General features: G+C 62.0%; 1 protein-coding gene across 1 annotated transcript; it reads left to right on the top strand.

Moving 5' to 3' along the window:
* The first annotated feature begins 256 nt into the window (after positions 1-256).
* Positions 257-23,866, top strand: LOC127476231 (maestro heat-like repeat-containing protein family member 6). Its single transcript, XM_051798911.1, has 22 exons — positions 257-261; positions 313-435; positions 914-984; positions 1,448-1,506; positions 1,621-1,938; positions 2,285-2,432; positions 2,679-2,737; positions 2,852-3,169; positions 3,517-3,667; positions 3,913-4,016; positions 4,181-4,329; positions 4,560-4,707; positions 4,953-5,140; positions 13,017-13,154; positions 13,419-13,533; positions 13,704-13,841; positions 14,188-14,361; positions 14,493-14,648; positions 14,807-14,908; positions 22,884-22,986; positions 23,251-23,307; positions 23,605-23,866. Exons 1-22 carry the CDS (start codon positions 257-259, stop codon positions 23,808-23,810), a joined length of 3,030 nt encoding a protein of 1,009 aa, XP_051654871.1. The 3' UTR covers positions 23,811-23,866.
* The last annotated feature ends 1,061 nt before the right edge of the window (positions 23,867-24,927 follow it).

Below are 24,927 nucleotides of genomic sequence, written 5' to 3'. Positions count from 1 at the left end.
GGAGAAAGTGCTTCTGCCTTCTGACAGCTGCCGAGCAGGGCCACCAATTGCTCCAGCTGCTGCTCCCAACAGCCCCCTGCAAGAGCACAGACATCAGTGCCCGTTGGCTTTGGCTGCCCTGGGGCAGAGAAGTGCCCCGGGGGCACAGCTGTGTGGGGCAGGAGACGGGCACCAGCCCTGCCAGGACTGGGGGCGGTGGCAGGTCTCCTTGGGCGAGGACTGGCCAGAGCTGCTGATTTTGGTGCAGCCCCGGGCAATGGGGTGGGAGCAGCATTGGTGCCCTCGCCCCCACGTTCCTTCTGTGTGTCACAGCCCCGTGTTCGGGAGGGCCACCAGCCGGCACTTCTCCCAAGGAGCCCGTGCCAGCTCGTGTGGAGGCCCCGTGGCCTTCCCGCTGCGGCTGCATCAGCAGCTGAGGGGGCTCCTTCTGCTGCCGTGGGCAGGCACAGCAGGGGAGGGTTTGCTTAGTTTTTCAGCTGTGCCTAAAGTCCGTGTCCAGCTGTCTTGGATGCTTTGCAGAACGGACTCCTTTCCACCAGGGCACGTGGCAGTGTGTCACGGGGCCCTTTGTGACACAGTGGGATGGCACAGGGCAGGGTGTCACAGGGCCCTTTGTGACACGTGAGGACATAGTACTGGTGGGGAGGTGGCCACGCCTCAGTGCTCCTCGGAGCCGGCGACGGTAGGACGGAACAGAGCGGTGCTGTGCGGAGCCCCCACACAGCCAACTCCTTCCTTTCTGACCGGAGCGTTTTGGTGGATTTCCCGTGCTGCGAGCGTCCTCGAGGCCGGACCGCGGGACTTGGGGACACGGAGCTTCTGCGAGGTGTCCCCAGTCCCTGCGGCAGCTGCCCTCGAGGCCGCAGTGCAGGACTTGATAACCAACACTGTTTTGTAGGCTTTTCTCGTTCAGGTGCCCTCGAGACCAGACCACAGGATTGGTGACCCGGAAATTTTCCGAGGCGTCTCCAGTCCCGGCGGCAGGTGCCCTCGAGGTCATTCTCTGGGACTCTGTGCCCCAGAGCTTTTCTCTTGCGTCTCCATTCCCTGCAGCAGGTGCCCTCGAGGCCCGACTGTAGGATGGCGGAGAGACGCTTCAGCCTGTGCAGGTTTCTCAGGAGGAAGAAAAAGAAGGAAGGCCCTGAGACTGCCCCTGCACAGCAGCCTGAAGAGGTGGAGCAGCCCCAGCCGCTGCAGGAGGGTGAGTGGCACAGCTGGGCCACAGGGCTGGTGGCTGCAGCCAGATGGGGCTCTTCCCATCCCATCCCCAGTGGACATGGCCAGGGAAAGGGAGGGGGGAAGAGGGCCCATGGTCGATCCCCCGGCAGCTCCATGCACTGGGCATCCTGGAGCTGGCCCTGCCTGTGGAGCGCAGGGCTGGGCTGTGCTCTCTGACGTCTCCTGCAGCCCCTCAGCTCTGACTGTGCTCACTCTTTGCCACATCCAGGACGGGACCAGACACAAGAACAGGACCGTGCCCGTGGACGCTTCCGCCGGGCAGCACAGGTACCTGCAGCCACGGCCTCCTGGGCTGGGTCTGCTGTCCCTGCTCAGCCTGGCACCGCTGGCAGAGCTCACCATGGCACATCTCTCTCTTCCCTGCTCTCCATTCTCTTGCAGGCCTTTCTGACATCCCTGGCCATTCGGCGGAGAAAGACCAGGATCACACCAGCTGAGGTCCTGGCACAGCCTGCCCCCACGCCGAGTGAGCTCAAGGCACACCCTGAAGTCGGCACCGCGTCGACTGACGGCACAGCAAACTGTGACAGCGCGGTGACCGATGACGGGACAAACTCCAACCCGGCGCTGCCTGAGCTCAGCACGGAGGCTGACGGTGCAATGACTGAGGGCAAGGGAGACACTGAGAGCACACCCGTTCAGTGCCTGCCCGATGCTCCCAGTCGGGACGTTCTTGGGGACGGAGCTGTCTCTGCTCAAGTAAGCAGCCTGTGGGCAGGGACTGTGTGGGCCCTCCAACTGGTCTGCTGGGCCCCCGCAGCCTTTGAGGCCAGCACAGTGTGGTGGGAAGGGAAGCACTTCTCAGGGGAAACTGGGCAAGTCACTCCTTCTGGCTGCCCTCCACGTGCATCCTCCAGGCCAGAGAGTGGGACTTGGTGAACTGGAGCTCTTCCAAGGCATCTCAGTCCCTATGGCAGGTGCCCTCGAGGCCAGACCATGGGACTTGATGGGCCGGGGAGTTCCCAAGTCTTCTGTTGAAGGAGCCTTCGGGGGACAACTGCAGGACTTGGTGACCCAGAGCTTTTCTGTGCCATGTGTCCTGCAGGAAGCCATGGAGCCAGACAGAGGCGTGGAGCAGAGACCTCCCAGTGTGCCCAAGCAGGCCTGGGTAAAGGAGGATGAGGAGGAAGGCCCTGGGCCTGCCCCATCCCAGCAGCCTGAGGAGGCAGAGCAGTCCCAGCCCCTGCAGGAGGGTGAGTGGCACAGCTGGGCCACAGGGCTGGTGGCTGCAGCCAGATGGGGCTCTTCCCATCCCATCCCCTGTGGACATGGCCAGGGAAAGGGAGAGGGTAGGCGGGCTCGGGGCTGATCCCCCGGCAGCTCCATGCACTGGGCATCCCGGGGCTGGCCCTGCCTGTGGAGCACAGGGCTGGGCCGTGTTCTCCGGCCTGTCCTGCAGCCCCTGAGCTCTGACTGTGCTCGCTCTTTGCCACATCCAGGACAGGACCAGACACAAGAACAGGACCATGCCCGTGGCTGCTTCCGCCGGGCAGCACAGGTACCTGCAGCCACGGCCCCCTGGGCTGGGCCTGCTGTCCCTGCTCAGCCTGGCACCGCTGGCAGAGCTCACCAGGGTACATCCCGCTCTTCCCTGCTCTCCATTCTCTTGCAGGCCTTTCTGACACTCTTGGGTATTCGGCGTAGAAAGGCCAGGACCTCACCAGCTGAGGTCATAGCACAGCCTGCCCCCACACCGAGAGAGCTCAAGGCACACCCTGAAGTCGGCACCGCGTCGACTGACGGCACCGCAAACTGTGACAGCGCGGTGACCGATGACGGGACAAACTCCAACCCGGCGCTGCCTGAGCTCACCATGGAGGCTGACGGGGCAACGACTGAGGGCATGGCAGACACTGAGAGCACACCCGTTCAGTGCCTGCCCGATGCTCCCAGTCGGGACGTTCTTGGGGACGGAGCTGTCTCTGCTCAAGTAAGCAGCCTGTGGGCAGGGACTGTGTGGGCCCTCCAACTGGTCTGCTGGGCCCCCGCAGCCTTTGAGGCCAGCACAGTGTGGTGGGAAGGGAAGCACTTCTCAGGGGAAAGTGGGCAAATTGCTCCTTCTGGCCACTCTCCCATGTGCCCCCTCCAGGCCAGAGATTGGGACTTGGTGAACTGGAGCTCTTCCAAGGCATCTCAGTCCCTATGGCAGGTGCCCTCGAGGCCAGACCATGGGACTTGATGGGCCAGAGAGTTCCCAAGTCTTCTGTTGAAGGAGCCTTCGGGGGACAACTGCAGGACTTGGTGACCCAGAACTTTTCCGTGCCATGTCTCCTGCAGGAAGCCATGGAGCCAGACAGAGGCGTGGAGCAGAGACCCCCCAGCATGCCCCAGGTGGCCTGGGTGAAGGAGGGGGAGGAGGAGGAAGGCCCTGGAGTTGCCCCATCCCAGCAACCTGAGGAGGCAGAGCAGTCCCAGCCCCTGCAGGAGGGTGAGTGGCACAGCTGGGCCACAGGGCTGGTGGCTGCAGCCAGATGGGGCTCTTCCCATCATATTCCCTGTGGACATGGCCAGGGAAATGGAGAGGGAAGAGTGCCCAGGACTGTTCCCCCGGCAGCTCCATGCACTGGGCATGCCGGGGCTGGCCCTGCCTGTGGAGTGCAGGGCTGGGCCGTGTTCTCCGGCCTGTCCCGCGGCCCCTCAGCTCTGACTGTGCTCACTCTTTGCCACATCCAGGATGGGACAGCGGTGCAGACACCGACAGCAGGCCCTCTCAGAGCAAGAGTGGTGCTCCCCCTCCGGATGTTTCTGAGGAGATTGGTGTCTCTGATGCAAAGCAAGTAAGCAACCTGTGGCCAGGGCTCAAGCCCCCAGGGATGGTGTGGCCCCTCTAGCCAGCTCTCCTGGGCCCTCTCAGCCTTTGAGGCCAGCACAGTGGTGGGAAGGGAAGCACTTGTCAGGGAAACTGGGCAAGTTGGCAGCTCTTCCCCCATGCCTCCTCCAGGTGCCAGCCTTTGTCAGGAACGTGCACCAGAGACTGACAGCCAGCGCAACTCCAGACGAGAAGCTGCTGGCAGAATTTCTGAGGGTGACTGATGAACACCCTGCTGATGCTGTGGTGACCCTCCTGCGCTGTGCCCCATCGTGTGACAGGTACAGGGCGTTCCTGCCTTCGGGGCTCAGGGCTCACCAGCCTTTAGAGCCCATCAGCCTGTCCATCCCGTCCCACATGGTCTGCCAGAGGGATGGAGAGTTCCAGGACCCCCTGGTCCCTCTGTTTCCCAGCCCTGCCATGTCAGCCTCCATCCTGCTGCCATGGTCCCTCCCTGCTCCTCAAGGCACTTTGGCCAGTGCCCCCCTGACACAGAACTCTGGCCCCACAGAGCTGCTGCCATCATGTGGAGGACCATCACTTCATCGGGAAGGACAGTGCTGAAGGTCCTGCCACAGCTGCTCTCCGTGATGGAGGACTGGCCAATGCACAGCATGTCCACCTCCGACGGGGACAAAACAGATGTCTTTGCCCTGGCTGTGAGTTTCTGGAAAGGGCTTTTGCTCACCCCCAGTTCACCTCTCCGGTGGCTCTCCATCCTCCCCCAGCACTGCATCTCCCTGCCTCAGGCCCTGGGCTGGAAATGTAGGTTAGGGGCAGGTTCAGGGGCACCAGGCCAGGTGCTCCCCCTGCATCCTCCCTGGCGTCTCCCTGCCACGCTCGGGCCCTGCCACATGGACATCTGGGCACTGAGAGCTGTGTCCGGGTGGTTTATCTTTTGCAGGCAACCAGGGTGATCTGGGAGACTCTGCAGACATTCTGGTTCGCAGAGTCATTGACAGAGTACTCCCCCCGTCTCCTCGTGGTGCTGCTCTTCCAAGTCCTCATCAGCACAGAGCAGACTCCAGAGGAGGTCGACACCTTCTGGAGGGGATGCTGGCAGCAACACAACCTTCCCACCCAGCCCAACAGGTGCTCCATCCCAGTCCTCCCCTGCCTTCTGTGCCCTTGGGACTGGCTCAGGGCTCCCAGCATGACCCAGGCTTTGCTCTGCACCCAGGTTTGCAGTGCTGACCGTGAAGGCTCTGCTTTGCCATCTGGAGTGTGAGGAAGTTGTACTTTCAATGGAACGCAAGTGTGGCTGGGACACGCTCCTCAGTGCTGACACCCACCACTACGCAGTGGGTCTGCTGGCCAGGTGAGACCCCCTTGTCCCCACTGCCCCTGTCCTTTCTGCCTCTGCATGGGGCACCCCACACAGTGCCCGTGGTCGTGGGCCAGAGGGCCTTGTCACCCAGGGATGGGCAAGCAGAGTGGCAAAGGCTGGGAGAGGCGGGTGCACAGGAGGAGCTGCCTCCCAGGGTGCCCTTGTCCTGGGGAAAGACCAGACCTATGTGAGTCCATCCCAGGAGAGGTTGGCCCACCAGGCTCAGGGTCAGTGGGTGCCTTTTTCCCTCTGGCAGGGAGATGCGCCGTGTCTCCAGCCCCTTGTGTTCCCGCATCACACTCCACCTGCTGGAGCTGCTGAGCAGGGAGGAGCCCCACTTGGAGCTCCTCACCATGGCATTCCTTGTGGAGGTGAGCCTGATGGCGAGCGCTGCCTGGCCGAGCTGCCTTCACCTCTCTGCCTTCTTGGAGGGCCCAGCCCTGTGTGGGTCTGGGCTCCTGCCAGCCGGGCACCCCGTCACTGCTCTGTGCCTTTCAGGTCCTGGACTACCTGGACATGCGTGACTGGGGAGGCAGCATTCTGCAGAGCCTTTCCAGGCACCTCAGGAGTGAGTGCCCAGAGATGCGTCGCCTGGCGCTCCGAGGCCTCCTGGTGCTCAGACAGGATCCCGTGATGGTGAGAAGGGGCAGTTGGCTGAAGCCGTGCTGGAATCCTGGGGCTGGGGAACACAGTCGCTTGGGCTTGGCTGGGCTTTGGGAGCTGTGGCAGCTGCACCCAGCTCTGCTGCCTCCCTGTTCAGCTGCCCGAGTCCCTCGGCACAGGCCTTTGGCCTCCAGGCCCCGCAGCAGCACGTGGGGCTGCCCCACTGGAGCAGGGTTGGGGCTGCAGCCATTCATGGATTCACAGCACAGCACTGCGTTCCTCACAGGCTGACGGTGTGCAGAGCCTGACAGAAAGCCTCCTGGAGCTACTGTGGGATGCAGACGGAGAGCTGGTCTGGATGGCCCTCTCTGTATTCATCAATGAAGTCCAGGACAGAGGCATCCCAATCTCCACCCCCACTGCCCTGGAGCTGGCTGAGGCACTCCAGACACTCTTCGGCTACGTAAGGCTCTGTGCCCCCCACCCCAGGCGCTGGGTGCTGCCAGGAAACTGTGGCCTGTGGATTTGCAGGCCTGGGCCTCGGTGGGCCTGGAGCAGCTGGTGCTGAGGTCTTTTCCTCTTCCTTTCCATCAGGACAACATCCATGTGCAGCTGCTCTCCATTTACCTCTTCGGAAAGGTGTTGAAGTTGGTAGTGGAGGAGGGAAAACAACCCCTGCAGACGCACGTGATCCAGAGCCTGCTGCCACTCTTCTTCCTCTCGCATGATGAGGATGAGCACCTGGCAGACGTGAGGACTTTCTGGACTCTGGTGTCCCCGTGGGAGGGGGCCGGGCTGCCTCCTGCCCTGGCACCTCTCGGGCTCCAGCCTCCTCCCAATCTTGGTGTGGGGACAAGGGTCCGGTGCCCTGGGCTGTGGTGCCATGTTCTGGTCTCTGTTGCTCTGCAGGCCTCTTGGGAAGTGCTGATTCGTGCACTCAGGTTCCTGAAGAGAAGGGATCTCAAGAACCTGCTGGAGGCGGACAAGCCGTGGTGTTTCTTTGACTGCCTGGTAAGGATGGCCAGGAAGGCCCAGCCCCAGGCTAGGCCAGCCCCCAGTCCCCGATGCCCAGAGTGTGGGGCTGGCACTGTGCCCCTGCCCACTGCTGCAGCTGCCCATGGGACAGCAGCCTGCGCCCCACCCGCTGCTGCCTTGCCTGGGGCGTGCGGGCTCCTCTGCAGGCTGCTCTGCCCCCGAGCCAGGCTGCCATGGAGCCCCGGCCCAGCTGGGCTGTGGGGCAGGGCGGCCCCGCGGCTGCCGGGGAGCAGCCAGCCCTCTGCTCCCTCCAAAGCCGGCCCCTGTGGCTGCTGCCCGGGCCTCAGGGCTGTGCGGGCAGGGGAGGCCAGTGCTGGGCGCAGGCAGCGCCCGGCCAAGGGGCAGAGCCCCAGCCAACCCTTCCCTCCGTGCCCTGCCGCTCTCTGCAGGTGGAAAGCGAGAAGAAACGAGTGGTGGAGTTCATGTGGCAGGCCCTGCCGTACCTGGAGAGCCCACAGGAGCCCCTGCAAGAGTTTGCCCTCAGGTTCATTGGTGAGCCACAAGGTCCCTCCCGCCCCGCTGCAGCTCGGCCCCAGCCCCGGCTGCTGCAGCGGCAGCAGGATGCGGCCCAGGGATGTGCTGGGGAGTCCCGAGGGTGTGTGGCCGGGCCGGCAGCGCCGCCGGGGGGGAGCTGTGCCACTGGGGCCCTGACGGCATCTGTGTTCCCAGGCATCGCCAGCAAGTACCTGAGAAAGGGGCAGGAGGAGGACGAGCTCATCACAGAGGTCATCACTGACAGTGAGTGTGGGCAGTGGGCTGTCAGCAGGGGCTGGCAGGAGGACCACAGAGCCTGGGCAGGGAATTGCAATCCTGCCCCAACTGTACCGGGCTCTGCTCCCTGCATGGACAGAGCAGAGAGAGATTCCAGGGGCACAGGGGGGATTGGTGGCCAGAACCTTCTGGCTGATCCCGTTGGGCCCTGCTCCCTCCTGGCCACAGCAAGAGCTGGGTGGGATGGCCCTGCCAGGAGGGGCTCCTCGGGTCCCTGCAGATGCTGGCTCTGATCTTGGCTCCGGTCTTTTCTCTTCCAGCCCTTCAAGACATGACTGCTGACAGCCCTGCCATCTCAAGGCTGGCAGCTGAAACCTTGAAAATCATCAAGGGTGTCCAGAAATCTAAACCTTAACTGACACCGAAATCTAAATCCACCAGATTCCAGTAGCCTCCATTCCTCTCTGTTCCAACCCTGAGAGGAATGACCGATGACCTCAGACTTGCCATCACAGGCCTGGCCATCCCAAACTGTACATGCTAAGAGCTGCACAAACAGCTCCCTGCTCCAGACTCCAGCAGCTCCAAGACTGGCTCTGGAGAGGAAAATGCCTCTTTTCTGCAAAGATGGCCATTTACACCAGCACGGGAATATCAAATACATCTAGACATCTTATGAAACACAGAGGCCCAGCAAGTTTTTTTTAGTGCCTGGTGTCCATGGAGGGGAAGAGGGGAGAAAGGCCCTTGTGCTCAGCAACCCTTGCCCAGGTGTGCAGTGGGGAAGGGAAAGTGCCCAAAAGGCCCTTGGCCTTGGAGGGTTCTGCTGGAGCCTCAACACTTGCAGCAGAGCAGATGGGCAGAGCCTGGAGCTGTGGGGCTCCCTGAGAAGCTGGTCCTGGGAGGTGGCCACAGGCCCTGTGCCAGCCGGGAAGCAGCATCTGTGGCCTGCCCGTGTGTTGCTGTCTGGCTTGCTGAGGGCTGGGAGGTGCCTCCTGAGCCAGCTCCCGTGGAGCTCCTTCAGGGCTGCGCCGCTGCCGGGCCGGTTGTGGGGTCTGGGGGAGAGCCTGAGGGCACGGGGCGCTGGGAGGCCCTGAAGGGCTGAGGGGCTGCGGAGGCCCTGCCGGGACAAGGGAGTGGGAAGCAGCGAGGGCAATGCGTGAGGGGGTGGGTGGCAGGAGTGGCAATTTCAGCGCAGGGCTCTGAAAAGCAAACAACAGCCCTTATCCCCAGCAAAGAAAGCCTGGAATCTTTGGATTTCAGGTGCACTTGGTGGACCAGCCTGGGCACTCCATGGGCAGCAAGAGCTTTCTGTCCGGGCACCTTTTGTGTGGGAGGAATCTTCATCCCTATGGAATTTTGGGAGTCGGGCTGGCAGTTTGATTGCAAGCGTGGAAAAACCAAACAACAGCCCTTTCCCCCCAGGGTCTCCCCCAGCCCCACCAACATCTGCAAAGATGGCTCAGGTTTTGCTGTTAGAGGATCCTACTTTGGGCGTGCTGGAGCCCATTCCCTGCCAGTGCATGGCCCCCATTGCTCTTGCATCAAGTGTTCTGCACCCGTGGCAACACGTGTGCCCTGTGTCCATGGGGGAGCAGCAACTGGTAGAAGACGTCTGCTGCCAGCCCTTGTCTTGGCTGCTCCTTCAGGAGGCCGGCACCTTAATCAGAGACACGGAACAGGTTTGCATCCCTGAGTTCGCCCTGTCCCCTTCACTTTCCCCAATGCCCTGGAGATCAGCTGGGAGTCGCAGCCGGACATGCAGAACCTGGAGCTTTGAACATCAGACTGGGCAGCTTTTATTTTGCAGAATGCAAGAAAAAAAGCCCAAAGAACACAAGGAAACTTGACAGGATGTCTGACCAATCTAATCTTCCTGCAAAACTCAGCAACCCAGGGGAGTTTTGTGCTGCAGCTCATCACTTGCCCGAAAAACATCATTCCCCCAAGGAGAAAGTGCTTCTGCCTTCTGACAGCTGCTGAGAAGGGCCACCAATTGCTCCAGCTGCTGCTCCCAACAGCCCCCTGCAAGAGCACAGACATCAGTGCCCGTTGGCTTTGGCTGCCCTGGGACAGAGAAGTGCCCCGGGCACACAGCTGTGTGGGGCAGGAGACGGGCACCAGCCCTGCCAGGACTGGGGGTGGTGGCAGGTCTCCTTGGGCGAGGACTTGCCAGAGCTGCTGATTTTGGTGCAGCCCCGGGCAATGGGGTGGGAGCAGCATTGGTGCCCTCGCCCCCACGTTCCTTCTGTGTGTCACAGCCCCATGTTCGGGAGGGCCACCAGCCGGCACTTCTCCCAAGGACCCCGTGCCAGCTCGTGTGGAGGCCCCGTGACCTTCCCGCTGCGGCTGCGTCAGCAACCGAGGGGGCTCCTTCTGCTGCCGTGGGCAGGCACAGCAGGGGAGGGTTTGCTTTGTTTTTCAGCTGTGCCTAAAGTTCATGTCCAGCTGTCTTGGATGCTTTGCAGAACGGACTCCTTCCCACCTGGGGCGGGTTGGTCGGGCTGGGGGAACCCCCATGGTACGTGGCAGTGTGTCACGGGGCCCTTTGTGACACGGTGGGGTGGCACAGGGCAGGGTGTCACAGGGCCCTTTGTGACACGTGAGGACATAGTACTGGTGGGGAGGTGGCCACGCCTCAGTGCTCCTCGGAGCCGGCGACGGTAGGACGGACGGAGCTGTGCTGCGCGGAGCCCCCACACAGCCAACTCCTTCCTTTCTGACCGGAGCGTTTTGGTGGATTTCCCGTGCTGCGAGCGTCCTCGAGGCCGGACCGCGGGACTTGGGGACACGGAGCTTCTGCGAGGTGTCCCCAATCCCTGCGGCAGCTGCCCTCAAGGCCGCACTTGCTAACCCCTAGCGTTTGCTAGGCTTTTCTTGTTTTTCAGGTGTCCTTGAGCCCAGACTGCAGGACTTGCTGACCCATACCGTTTGTTAGGCTTTTCTCTCTTTCAGGTGCCCTCGAGGCCAGACCGCAGGACTGGGGACCCGGAAATTTTCCGGAGTCTCCAATCCCTGCGGTAGGTTGGCCTCGAGGGCAGCCTGTCGGACTCGGTGACCCGGAGATCTTCCGAGGTGTCTTTCTCTTGCAGGTGGCTTCAAGACCAGACTTTGGGATGGCGGGAAGACGCCTGAGCCTGCTCAGGCACTTTCGGAAGAAGAAGAAGGAAGGCCCTGGAGCTGCCCCAACCCAGTACCCGGAGAAGATGGAGCAGTTGCATCCCCTGCAGGAGGGTGAGTGGCACAGCTGGGCCACAGGGCTGGTGGCTGCAGCCGGCTCTGCCTCATCCCACCCCATCCCCTGTGGACATGGCCAGGGAAAGGGAGGGGGGAAGAGGGCCCAGGACTGTTCCCCCGGCAGCTCCATGCACTGGGCATGCCGGGGCTGGCCCTGCCTGTGGAGCACAGGGCTGGGCTGTGTTCTCCGGCCTGTCCCGCAGCCACTCAGCTCTGACCATGCTCGCTCTTTGCCAGATCCAGGACAGGACCAGACACGAGACCAGGACCGTGCCCGTGGACGCTTCCGCCGGGCAGCCCAGGTACCTGCAGCCACGGCCTCCTGGGCTGGGCCTGCTCTCCCTGCTCAGCCTGGCACTGCTGTCAGAGCTCACCATGGCACATCCCTCTCTTCCCTGCTCTCCGTTCTTCTGCAGGCCTTTCTCAAATTCTTGGGCATTCGGCGCAAAAGGACCACAACCAGACCAAGCGAGGTCATGGCACAGCCTGACCCCAGCCGGACTGAGCTCGAGGCAAACCCCGATGTCACCACTGCACTGACTGATGGCACAGGAAACTGTGATACCCTGCCAGTTGTTCACACAACAAAGTCTGACCCTGCTTTGACTGCTGCTACAGCAGACACTGACAGCCCATCCATCGATGGCACTGCAATCTCTGACATCCCACTGACCGAGGAACCCACAAACTCTGGCGCTGCACCGCCCGATCTCACTGCGGAGGCCGACCCTGCAATGACCGGGGGCACTGCAGACACTGACCTCGTGCCCAGGGAGAGTGTGAATTATGCTCCCACTCCAGAGATTTTTGAGAATGGTGTCTCCAGTCCAGAGCAAGTAAGCAGCCTGCGCCCAAGGCTCAAGCCACTCCAGGGGCTTGTGGCCCCTCAAGCCAACTCCCCTGGGCCCTCTCAGCCTTTGAGGCCAGCACAGTGTGGTGGGAAGGGAAGCACTTGTCAGGGAAGTTTGGCAAGTTGGCAGCTCTTCCCCCATGCCTCCTCCAGGTGCCAGCCTTTGTCAGGAACGTGCACCAGAGACTGACAGCCAGCGTGACTCCAGAAGAGAAGCTGCTGATGGAGTTTCTGAGGGTGACTGATGAACACCCTGCTGATGTTGTGTTCACCCTCCTGCGCTGTGCCCCATCATGTGACAGGTACAGGGCCTCCCTGCCTTCACGGCTCGGGGCTCACCAGCCTTTAGAGCCCATCACCCTGTCCATCCCGTCCCACATGGTCTGCCAGAGGGACGGAGAGTTCCAGGACCATCTGGAGCCTCTCTTTCCCAGCCCTGCCATGTCAGCCCCCATCCTGCTGCCATGGTCCCTCCCTGCTCCTCAAGGCACTTTGACCAGTGCCCCCCTGACACAGAACTCTGGCCCTGCAGAGCTGCTGCAACCCTGTGGAGGACCATCACATCATCGGGAAGGACAGTGGAGAAGGTGCTGCCAAAGCTGCTCCGTGTGATGGAGAACTGGCCATGGCTGAGCATGTCCACCTCCGACGGGGACAAAACAGATGTCTTTGCCCTGGCTGTGAGTTTCTGGAACTGGACTTTACTTGCCCACAGGTCACTTCTCCAGCAGCTCTCCATCCTCCCCGAGCAGAGCATTGCATCTCCCTGCCTCAGGCGCTGGGCTGGAAACCTGGCTTAGGGGCGGGTTCAGGGGCACCAGGCTGGGGGCTGCCCCCGCGTCTTCCCTGGCCTCTCCCTCCCACACCTGGGCTCTTTCACATGGACATCTGGGCACTGACAGCTGTGTCCGGGTGCTTTATCTTTTGCAGGCAACCAGGGTGATTTGGGAGATTCTCCAGGTGCTCCGGGGCCCAGAGCCATTGAAAAAGTATTCCCCCCACCTCCTCGTGGATCTGCTCTTCCAGATTTCCATCAGCCCAGAGCAGACTCCAGAGGAAGTTGACACCTTGTGGAGGGAATGCCAGAAGCAATACAACCTTCCAACAAACTCCAAGAGGTGCTCAGTCCCAGTCCTCCTGACCCTCTCATGCCCTCAGGGCTGCTCAGGGCTCCCAGCATGACCCGGGCTTTGCTCTGCACCCAGGTTTGCAGTGCTGACCATGAAGGCCCTGCTTTGTCACATTGAGTGTGAAGATGTCGTGCTTTCAATGGAACAGAAGCATGGCTGGGACACGCTCCTCAACTCTGACACCCACCACTACGCAGTGGGTCTGCTGGCCAGGTGAGACCCCCTTGTCCCCACTGCCCCTGCCCTTTCTGCCTGTGTACAGGGCACCCCACACAGTGCCCGTGGTCGTGGGCCAGAGGGCCTTGTCACCCAGGGATGGGCAAAGGCTGGGAGAGGCGGGTGCACAGGAGGAGCCGCCTCCCAGAGCGCCCTCGTCCCCTGCTGGGGTGCTGGGGAAAGACCAGGACTGTGTCAGTGAGTCCCGGGAGAGGTTGGCCCACCCGGCTCAGGGTTGATGGTGCCTGTTTCCCCTGGCAGGGAGATGCGCCGTGCCTCGAGCCCCTTGTACTACCCGATTGCCCTCGGCCTGCTGAGGCTGCTCAGCAGGGAGAAGCCCGGCTGGGAGCTTCCTGCCATGGCGTTCCTTGTGGAGGTGAGCCTGATGGCGAGCGCTGCCTTGCTGACCCCCCTCCACCTCTCTGCCCTCTCGCAGCCGCAGCTGCCGGGGACGGTGCCGTGCCCTGTGCTGCTGCCTGGGCCCAGCCTGGTGCGGGTCTGGGCTCCTGCCGGCCGGGCATCCCGTCACTGCTCCGTGCCTTTCAGATCCTGGACTGCCCGGACATAACTGAATGGCGTGACAGCGTCCTGGAGATCCTTTCCAGGCGCCTGTGGAGCGAGCACACAGAGATGCGTCGCCTGGTGCTGAGAGGCCTCGTGGTGCTGAGCAAGGCTCCTGGGATGGTGAGGAGGGGGCAATTGGCTGAAGCTGTGCCGGCAGCATGGGGCTGGGGAGCGCAATCGCTTGGGCTTGGCTGGGCCAAGGGGAGGTTTAGATTGGGGAGTAGGGAAAGGTTCTTCACTCAGAGGGTGCTCTGGCACTGGAACAGGCCCCACTGGGAAGACGGCACAGCCCCAAGGCTGCCAGAGCTCAAGGACAACACTCTCAGGGACACGATGGGATTGTTGGGCATGGTCCTGTGCAGGGCCAGGAGCTGGACTCAGTGATCCTTGTGGGTCACTTCCAACTCGGGATATTCTAGGATTCCATGATTCGTGGCTTCACAGCACACCATTGTGTTCCACACAGGCTGACAGCATGCGGAGCCTGACACCAAGCCTTGTGGAGCTACTGTGGCGTACAGACAGAGAGCTGGTGGGGATGGTCCTCTCTGTATTCATCAAAGTCCAGGACAGAGACATCCCAATCTCCACCCCCACTGCCCTGCGGCTGGCTGAGGTGCTCCAGCCACTCTTTGGCCACGTAAGGCTCTCTGCCCCCCACCCCAGGCGCTGGGTGCTGCCAGGAAACTGTGGCCTGTGGATTTGCAGGCTTGTGCCCCGGTGGGCCTGGAGCAGCCGATGCTGAGGTCTTTTCCTCTTCCTTTCCATCAGGACAACATCCACGTGCAGCTGCTCTCCATTTACCTCTTCCAAAAGGTGATGGAGTTGGGAGTGGATAAGAGTAAACAACTCCTGAAGACACACGTCATCTACAGCCTGCTCCCACTTTTTTTCCACTGGCATGATGAGAACCAGGACGTGGCAGAAGTGAGAACTTGCAGGGTCTGGTGTCCCCGCGGCAGGAGGCTGGGCTGTCTCCTGCCCTGGCACCTCAAAGGCTCCAGTCTCCTCCTGGCCTTGGTCCAGGGACATGAGTCCCATGCCCTGGCCTGCGATGCCATGTCCTGGTCTCTGTTGCTCTGCAGGCGTCTCGGAGAGCGCTGCTTCGTGCAGCGTGGCTGCTGAAGAGGAGGGATCTGGTGAAGCTGCTGAAGACAGAGCAGCCTTGGAGGTTCAGTGAGTGCCTGGTAAGGACGACCCCAAAGCCGCAGTCCCCAGTGCCCAGAGTGCGGGGCCGGCACTGTGCCCCTGCCCACTGCTGCAGCCGCCCATGGGACAGCAGCCTGCGCCCCACCCGCTGCTGCCTTGCCTGGGGCGTGCGGGCAGGGGAGGCCAGTGCTGGGCGCAGGCAGCGCCCGGCCAGGGGGCAGAGCCCCAGCCAACCCTTCCCTCTGTGCCCTGCCGCTCTCTGCAGCTGGAAAAGGACAAGAGAAGAGCAGTCGACTATGTGTGCCAGGCCCTGCCGTACCTGGAGAGCCCCCAGGAGCCCCTGCGAGAGGCGGCCCTCAGGTTCATTGGTGAGCCACAAGGTCCCTCCCGCCCCGCTGCAGCTCGGCCCCAGCCCCGGCTGCTGCAGCGGCAGCAGGATGCGGCCCAGGGATGTGCTGGGGAACCCCGAGTGCCCTGGTGGCTGCCGCCCTGTGCCAGCCCAGCCCTGGGGCGTCCCGAGGCGGGAAGGCCCCGGGCTCAGCCCTGCCAGGGCAGGAGGGTGCGTGGCCGGGCCGGCAGCGCCCCGGGGGGGAGCTGTGCCGCTGGGGCCCTGACAGGGTCTGTGTTCCCAGGGATCGCCGGCAGGTACCTGAAGGGACAGCGGGTAGAGCTGCAGGTCGCCATTGACGGTGAGTGAGGGCAGTGGGGCTGCTGAGGGGAGCACAGAGCCCGGGGCAGGGAGCTGCAATCCTGCCCTGGCTGCGCAGGGCTCTGCTCCCTGCAGAGATGAGGAACGGCTTGGGCAGAGCAGAGAGAGATTCCAGGGGCACGGGGGTATTGGTGGCCAGCACCCCCTGGCTGATCCCGTTGGGCCCTGCTCCCTCCTGGCCATGGCAAGAGCTGGGTGGGATGGTCCTGGCAGGAGGGGCTTCTTGGCTCGCCAGAGATCTGCTCTCTGAGCTTGGCTCTGTTCTTTTCTCTTCCAGTTATCGAAGGCATGACTCCCGACAGCGCTGCTGTCAAAAGCCTGGCACTTCAAACCCAGGAAATCCTAAGAGTTGTCCAGAGACCTCAGTCTTCTCCAGGTTCCAGCAGTTTGAAGATCACCTCCAGAATGTCTAGAACAGGGAGGCTCCTCCGTGGGGCAGCTGCCGGAGGTCAGCGGAGAACTGATCCTGGGAACCCTGTCTGATGGGACCACCTGAACCTGCGGGACAGACCCCTCTCTGCAACATGTTCCTTTTACCCCAGCTTAGACTATGAAATTCCTCTCAGCATACACAGAGGCTCAGGAGTTTTTTTGGTGCTCGGTGTCCACAGGGCATCTGGGAAGAGGGGAAAAAGGGCCCTTGTGCTCCACAACACTTACCCAAAGGTGCAGTGGGGAAGGGAAAGTGCCCAAAAGGCCCTTGGCCTTGGAGGGTTCTGCTGGAGCCTCAACACTTGGAGCAGAGCAGATGGGCAGAGCATTGAACTGTGGGGCTCCCTGAGAAGCTGGTCCTGGGAGGTGGCCACAGGCCCTGTGCCAGCCGGGAAGCAGCATCTGTGGCCTGCCCGTGTGTTGCTGTCTGGCTTGCTGAGGGCTGGGAGGTGCCTCCTGAGCCAGCTCCCGTGGAGCTCCTTCAGGGCTGCGCCGCTGCCGGGCCGGTTGTGGGGTCTGGGGGAGAGCCTGAGGGCACGGGGCGCTGGGAGGCCCTGAAGGGCTGAGGGGCTGCGGAGGCCCTGCCGGGACAAGGGAGTGGGAAGCAGCGAGGGCAATGCGTGAGGGGGTGGGTGGCAGGAGTGGCAATTTCAGCGCAGGGCTCTGAAAAGCAAACAACAGCCCTTATCCCCAGCAAAGAAAGCCTGGAATCTTTGGATTTCAGGTGCACTTGGTGGACCAGCCTGGGCACTCCATGGGCAGCAAGAGCTTTCTGTCCGGGCACCTTTTGTGTGGGAGGAATCTTCATCCCTATGGAATTTTGGGAGTCGGGCTGGCAGTTTGATTGCAAGCGTGGAAAAACCAAACAACAGCCCTTTCCCCCCAGGGTCTCCCCCAGCCCCACCAACATCTGCAAAGATGGCTCAGGTTTTGCTGTTAGAGGATCCTACTTTGGGCGTGCTGGAGCCCATTCCCTGCCAGTGCATGGCCCCCATTGCTCTTGCATCAAGTGTTCTGCACCCGTGGCAACACGTGTGCCCTGTGTCCATGGGGGAGCAGCAACTGGTAGAAGACGTCTGCTGCCAGCCCTTGTCTTGGCTGCTCCTTCAGGAGGCCGGCACCTTAATCAGAGACACGGAACAGGTTTGCATCCCTGAGTTCGCCCTGTCCCCTTCACTTTCCCCAATGCCCTGGAGATCAGCTGGGAGTCGCAGCCGGACATGCAGAACCTGGAGCTTTGAACATCAGACTGGGCAGCTTTTATTTTGCAGAATGCAAGAAAAAAAGCCCAAAGAACACAAGGAAACTTGACAGGATGTCTGACCAATCTAATCTTCCTGCAAAACTCAGCAACCCAGGGGAGTTTTGTGCTGCAGCTCATCACTTGCCCGAAAAACATCATTCCCCCAAGGAGAAAGTGCTTCTGCCTTCTGACAGCTGCTGAGAAGGGCCACCAATTGCTCCAGCTGCTGCTCCCAACAGCCCCCTGCAAGAGCACAGACATCAGTGCCCGTTGGCTTTGGCTGCCCTGGGACAGAGAAGTGCCCCGGGCACACAGCTGTGTGGGGCAGGAGACGGGCACCAGCCCTGCCAGGACTGGGGGTGGTGGCAGGTCTCCTTGGGCGAGGACTTGCCAGAGCTGCTGATTTTGGTGCAGCCCCGGGCAATGGGGTGGGAGCAGCATTGGTGCCCTCGCCCCCACGTTCCTTCTGTGTGTCACAGCCCCGTGTTCGGGAGGGCCACCAGCCGGCACTTCTCCCAAGGAGCCCGTGCCAGCTCGTGTGGAGGCCCCGTGGCCTTCCCGCTGCGGCTGCGTCAGCAACCGAGGGGGCTCCTTCTGCTGCCGTGGGCAGGCACAGCAGGGGAGGGTTTGCTTTGTTTTTCAGCTGTGCCTAAAGTTCGTGTCCAGCTGTCTTGGATGCTTTGGAGAACGGACTCCTTCCCACCTGGGGCGGGTTGGTCGGGCTGGGGGAGCCCGCAGGGCACGTGGCAGTGTGTCACGGGGCCCTTTGTGACACGGTGGGGTGGCACAGGGCAGGGTGTCACAGGGCCCTTTGTGACACGTGAGGACATAGTACTGGTGGAGAGGTGGCCACGCCTCAGTGCTCCTCGGAGCCGGCGACGGTAGGACGGACGGAGCTGTGCTGCGCGGAGCCCCCACACAGCCAACTCCTTCCTTTCTGACCGGAGCGTTTTGGTGGATTTCCCGTGCTGCGAGCGTCCTCGAGGCCGGACCGCGGGACTTGGGGACACGGAGCTTCTGCGAGGTGTCCCCAGTCCCTGCGGCAGCTGCCCTCGAGGCCGCACTTGCTAACCCCTAGCGTTTGCTAGGCTTTTCTTGTTTTTCAGGTGTCCTTGAGCCCAGACTGCAGGACTTGCTGACCCATACCGTTTGTTAGGCTTTTCTCTCTTTCAGGTGCCCTCGAGGCCAGACCGCAGGACTGGGGACCCGGAAATTTTCCGGAGTCTCCAATCCCTGCGGTAGGTTGGCCTCGAGGGCAGCCTGCCGGACTTGGTAACCCGGAGATCTTCCGAGGTGTCTTTCTTTTGCAGGTGGCTTCAAGACCAGACTTTGGGATGGCGGGAAGACGCCTGAGCCTGCTCAGGCACTTTCGGAAGAAGAAGAAGGAAGGCCCTGGAGCTGCCCCAACCCAGTACCCGGAGAAGATGGAGCAGTTGCATCCCCTGCAGGAGGGTGAGTGGCACAGCTGGGCCACAGGGCTGGTGGCTGCAGCCGGCTCTGCCTCATCCCACCCCATCCCCTGTGGACATGGCCAGGGAAAGGGAGGGGGGAAGAGGGCCCAGGACTGTTCCCCCGGCAGCTCCATGCACTGGGCATGCCGGGGCTGGCCCTGCCTGTGGAGCACAGGGCTGGGCTGTGTTCTCCGGCCTGTCCCGCAGCCACTCAGCTCTGACCATGCTCGCTCTTTGCCAGATCCAGGACAGGACCAGACACGAGACCAGGACCGTGCCCGTGGACGCTTCCGCCGGGCAGCCCAGGTACCTGCAGCCACGGCCTCCTGGGCTGGGCCTGCTCTCCCTGCTCAGCCTGGCACTGCTGTCAGAGCTCACCATGGCACATCCCTCTCTTCCCTGCTCTCCGTTCTTCTGCAGGCCTTTCTCAAATTCTTGGGCATTCGGCGCAAAAGGACCACAACCAGACCAAGCGAGGTCATGGCACAGCCTGACCCCAGCCGGACTGAGCTCGAGGCAAACCCCGATGTCACCACTGCACTGACTGATGGCACAGGAAACTGTGATACCCTGCCAGTTGTTCACACAACAAAGTCTGACCCTGCTTTGACTGCTGCTACAGCAGACACTGACAGCCCATCCATCGATGGCACTGCAATCTCTGACATCCCACTGACCGAGGAACCCACAAACTCTGGCGCTGCACCGCCCGATCTCACTGCGGAGGCCGACCCTGCAATGACCGGGGGCACTGCAGACACTGACCTCGTGCCCAGGGAGAGTGTGAATTATGCTCCCACTCCAGAGATTTTTGAGAATGGTGTCTCCAGTCCAGAGCAAGTAAGCAGCCTGCGCCCAAGGCTCAAGCCACTCCAGGGGCTTGTGGCCCCTCAAGCCAGTTCCCCTGGGCCCTCTCAGCCTTTGAGGCCAGCACAGTGTGGTGGGAAGGGAAGCACTTGTCAGGGAAGTTTGGCAAGTTGGCAGCTCTTCCCCCATGCCTCCTCCAGGTGCCAGCCTTTGTCAGGAACGTGCACCAGAGACTGACAGCCAGTGCCACTCCAGAAGAGAAGCTGCTGATGGAGTTTCTGAGGGTGACTGATGAACACCCTGCTGATGTTGTGTTCACCCTCCTGCGCTGTGCCCCATCATGTGACAGGTACAGGGCCTCCCTGCCTTCACGGCTCGGGGCTCACCAGCCTTTAGAGCCCATCACCCTGTCCATCCCGTCCCACATGGTCTGCCAGAGGGACGGAGAGTTCCAGGACCATCTGGAGCCTCTCTTTCCCAGCCCTGCCATGTCAGCCCCCATCCTGCTGCCATGGTCCCTCCCTGCTCCTCAAGGCACTTTGACCAGTGCCCCCCTGACACAGAACTCTGGCCCTGCAGAGCTGCTGCAACCCTGTGGAGGACCATCACATCATCGGGAAGGACAGTGGAGAAGGTGCTGCCAAAGCTGCTCCGTGTGATGGAGAACTGGCCATGGCTGAGCATGTCCACCTCCGACGGGGACAAAACAGATGTCTTTGCCCTGGCTGTGAGTTTCTGGAACTGGACTTTACTTGCCCACAGGTCACTTCTCCAGCAGCTCTCCATCCTCCCCGAGCAGAGCATTGCATCTCCCTGCCTCAGGCGCCGGGCTGGAAACCTGGCTTAGGGGCGGGTTCAGGGGCACCAGGCTGGGGGCTGCCCCCGCGTCTTCCCTGGCCTCTCCCTCCCACACCTGGGCTCTTTCACATGGACATCTGGGCACTGACAGCTGTGTCCGGGTGCTTTATCTTTTGCAGGCAACCAGGGTGATTTGGGAGATTCTCCAGGTGCTCCGGGGCCCAGAGCCATTGAAAAAGTATTCCCCCCACCTCCTCGTGGATCTGCTCTTCCAGATTTCCATCAGCCCAGAGCAGACTCCAGAGGAAGTTGACACCTTGTGGAGGGAATGCCAGAAGCAATACAACCTTCCAACAAACTCCAAGAGGTGCTCAGTCCCAGTCCTCCTGACCCTCTCATGCCCTCAGGGCTGCTCAGGGCTCCCAGCATGACCCGGGCTTTGCTCTGCACCCAGGTTTGCAGTGCTGACCATGAAGGCCCTGCTTTGTCACATTGAGTGTGAAGATGTCGTGCTTTCAATGGAACAGAAGCATGGCTGGGACACACTCCTCAACTCTGACACCCACCACTACGCAGTGGGTCTGCTGGCCAGGTGAGACCCCCTTGTCCCCACTGCCCCTGCCCTTTCTGCCTGTGTACAGGGCACCCCACACAGTGCCCGTGGTCGTGGGCCAGAGGGCCTTGTTACCCAGGGATGGGCAAAGGCTGGGAGAGGCGGGTGCACAGGAGGAGCCGCCTCCCAGAGCGCCCTCGTCCCCTGCTGGGGTGCTGGGGAAAGACCAGGACTGTGTCAGTGAGTCCCGGGAGAGGTTGGCCCACCCGGCTCAGGGTTGATGGTGCCTGTTTCCCCTGGCAGGGAGATGCGCCGTGCCTCGAGCCCCTTGTACTACCCGATTGCCCTCGGCCTGCTGAGGCTGCTCAGCAGGGAGAAGCCCGGCTGGGAGCTTCCTGCCATGGCGTTCCTTGTGGAGGTGAGCCTGATGGCGAGCGCTGCCTTGCTGACCCCCCTCCACCTCTCTGCCCTCTCGCAGCCGCAGCTGCCGGGGACGGTGCCGTGCCCTGTGCTGCTGCCTGGGCCCAGCCTGGTGCGGGTCTGGGCTCCTGCCGGCCGGGCATCCCGTCACTGCTCCGTGCCTTTCAGATCCTGGACTGCCCGGACATAACTGAATGGCGTGACAGCGTCCTGGAGATCCTTTCCAGGCGCCTGTGGAGCGAGCACACAGAGATGCGTCGCCTGGTGCTGAGAGGCCTCGTGGTGCTGAGCAAGGCTCCTGGGATGGTGAGGAGGGGGCAATTGGCTGAAGCTGTGCCGGCAGCATGGGGCTGGGGAGCGCAATCGCTTGGGCTTGGCTGGGCCAAGGGGAGGTTTAGATTGGGGAGTAGGGAAAGGTTCTTCACTCAGAGGGTGCTCTGGCACTGGAACAGGCCCCACTGGGAAGAGGTCACAGCCCCAAGGCTGCCAGAGCTCAAGGACAACACTCTCAGGGACACGATGGGATTGTTGGGCATGGTCCTGTGCAGGGCCAGGAGCTGGACTCAGTGATCCTTGTGGGTCACTTCCAACTCGGGATATTCTAGGATTCCATGATTCGTGGCTTCACAGCACACCATTGTGTTCCACACAGGCTGACAGCATGCGGAGCCTGACACCAAGCCTTGTGGAGCTACTGTGGCGTACAGACAGAGAGCTGGTGGGGATGGTCCTCTCTGTATTCATCAAAGTCCAGGACAGAGACATCCCAATCTCCACCCCCACTGCCCTGCGGCTGGCTGAGGTGCTCCAGCCACTCTTTGGCCACGTAAGGCTCTCTGCCCCCCACCCCAGGAGCTGGGTGCTGCCAGGAAACTGTGGCCTGTGGATTTGCAGGCTTGTGCCCCGGTGGGCCTGGAGCAGCCGGTGCTGAGGTCTTTTCCACTTCCTTTCCATCAGGACAACATCCACGTGCAGCTGCTCTCCATTTACCTCTTCCAAAAGGTGATGGAGTTGGGAGTGGATAAGAGTAAACAACTCCTGAAGACACACGTCATCTACAGCCTGCTCCCACTTTTTTTCCACTGGCATGATGAGAACCAGGACGTGGCAGAAGTGAGAACTTGCAGGGTCTGGTGTCCCCGCGGCAGGAGGCTGGGCTGTCTCCTGCCCTGGCACCTCAAAGGCTCCAGTCTCCTCCTGGCCTTGGTCCAGGGACATGAGTCCCATGCCCTGGCCTGCGATGCCATGTCCTGGTCTCTGTTGCTCTGCAGGCGTCTCGGAGAGCGCTGCTTCGTGCAGCGTGGCTGCTGAAGAGGAGGGATCTGGTGAAGCTGCTGAAGACAGAGCAGCCTTGGAGGTTCAGTGAGTGCCTGGTAAGGACGACCCCAAAGCCGCAGTCCCCAGTGCCCAGAGTGCGGGGCCGGCACTGTGCCCCTGCCCACTGCTGCAGCCGCCCATGGGACAGCAGCCTGCGCCCCACCCGCTGCTGCCTTGCCTGGGGCGTGCGGGCAGGGGAGGCCAGTGCTGGGCGCAGGCAGCGCCCGGCCAGGGGGCAGAGCCCCAGCCAACCCTTCCCTCTGTGCCCTGCCGCTCTCTGCAGCTGGAAAAGGACAAGAGAAGAGCAGTCGACTATGTGTGCCAGGCCCTGCCGTACCTGGAGAGCCCCCAGGAGCCCCTGCGAGAGGCGGCCCTCAGGTTCATTGGTGAGCCACAAGGTCCCTCCCGCCCCGCTGCAGCTCGGCCCCAGCCCCGGCTGCTGCAGCGGCAGCAGGATGCGGCCCAGGGATGTGCTGGGGAACCCCGAGTGCCCTGGTGGCTGCCGCCCTGTGCCAGCCCAGCCCTGGGGCGTCCCGAGGCGGGAAGGCCCCGGGCTCAGCCCTGCCAGGGCAGGAGGGTGCGTGGCCGGGCCGGCAGCGCCCCGGGGGGGAGCTGTGCCTCTGGGGCCCTGACAGGGTCTGTGTTCCCAGGGATCGCCGGCAGGTACCTGAAGGGACAGCGGGTAGAGCTGCAGATCGCCATTGACGGTGAGTGAGGGCAGTGGGGCTGCTGAGGGGAGCACAGAGCCCGGGGCAGGGAGCTGCAATCCTGCCCTGGCTGCGCAGGGCTCTGCTCCCTGCAGAGATGAGGAACGGCTTGGGCAGAGCAGAGAGAGATTCCAGGGGCACGGGGGTATTGGTGGCCAGCACCCCCTGGCTGATCCCGTTGGGCCCTGCTCCCTCCTGGCCATGGCAAGAGCTGGGTGGGATGGTCCTGGCAGGAGGGGCTTCTTGGCTCGCCAGAGATCTGCTCTCTGAGCTTGGCTCTGTTCTTTTCTCTTCCAGTTATCGAAGGCATGACTCCCGACAGCGCTGCTGTCAAAAGCCTGGCACTTCAAACCCAGGAAATCCTAAGAGTTGTCCAGAGACCTCAGTCTTCTCCAGGTTCCAGCAGTTTGAAGATCACCTCCAGAATGTCTAGAACAGGGAGGCTCCTCCGTGGGGCAGCTGCCGGAGGTCAGCGGAGAACTGATCCTGGGAACCCTGTCTGATGGGACCACCTGAACCTGCGGGACAGACCCCTCTCTGCAACATGTTCCTTTTACCCCAGCTTAGACTATGAAATTCCTCTCAGCATACACAGAGGCTCAGGAGTTTTTTTTGGTGCTCGGTGTCCACAGGGCATCTGGGAAGAGGGGAAAAAGGGCCCTTGTGCTCCACAACACTTGCCCAAAGGTGCAGTGGGGAAGGGAAAGTGCCCCAAAGGCCCTTGGCCTTGGAGGGTTCTGCTGGAGCCTCAACACTTGGAGCAGAGCAGATGGGCAGAGCATTGAACTGTGGGGCTCCCTGAGAAGCTGGTCCTGGGAGGTGGCCACAGGCCCTGTGCCAGCCGGGAAGCAGCATCTGTGGCCTGCCCGTGTGTTGCTGTCTGGCTTGCTGAGGGCTGGGAGGTGCCTCCTGAGCCAGCTCCCGTGGAGCTCCTTCAGGGCTGCGCCGCTGCCGGGCCGGTTGTGGGGTCTGGGGGAGAGCCTGAGGGGACGGGGCACTGGGAGGCCCTGAAGGGCTGAGGGGCTGCGGAGGCCCTGCCGGGACAAGGGAGTGGGAAGCAGCGAGGGGAATGCGTGAGGGGGTGGGTGGCAGGAGTGGCAATTTCAGCGCAGGGCTCTGAAAAGCAAACAACAACCCTTATCCCCAGCAAAGAAAGCCTGGAATCTTTGGATTTCAGGTGCACTTGGTGGACCAGCCTGGGCACTCCATGGGCAGCAAGAGCTTTCTCTCCTGGCACCTTTTGTGTGGGAGGAATCTTCATCCCTATGGAATTTTGGGAGTCGGGCTGGCAGTTTGATTGCAAGCGTGGAAAAACCAAACAACAGCCCTTTCCCTCCAAGGTCTCCCCCAGCCCCACCAACATCTGCAAAGATGGCTCAGGTTTTGCTGCTAGAGGATCCTACTTTGGGCATGCTGGAGCCCATTCCCTGCCAGTGCACGGCCCCCACTGCTCTTGCATCAAGTGTTCTGCACTTGTGGCAACACGTGTGCCCTGTGTCCATGTGAGAGCAGCAACTGGCAGAAGATGTCTGCTGCCAGCCCTTGTCTTGGCTGCTCCTGCAGGAGGCTGGCACCTTAGTCAGAGACACGGAACACGTTTGCATCCCTGAGTTCTCCCTG

The sequence above is a fragment of the Manacus candei genome, unplaced genomic scaffold (genome assembly GCF_025592945.1).
Source record: "Manacus candei isolate 608988 ecotype Guabito, Panama unplaced genomic scaffold, ASM2559294v1 h1tg000005l, whole genome shotgun sequence".
Taxonomy (NCBI): Eukaryota; Metazoa; Chordata; class Aves; order Passeriformes; family Pipridae; genus Manacus; species Manacus candei.
The sequence above is the reverse complement of the archived record's forward strand: the minus strand, read 5'-3'. Positions and strand labels throughout refer to the sequence as shown.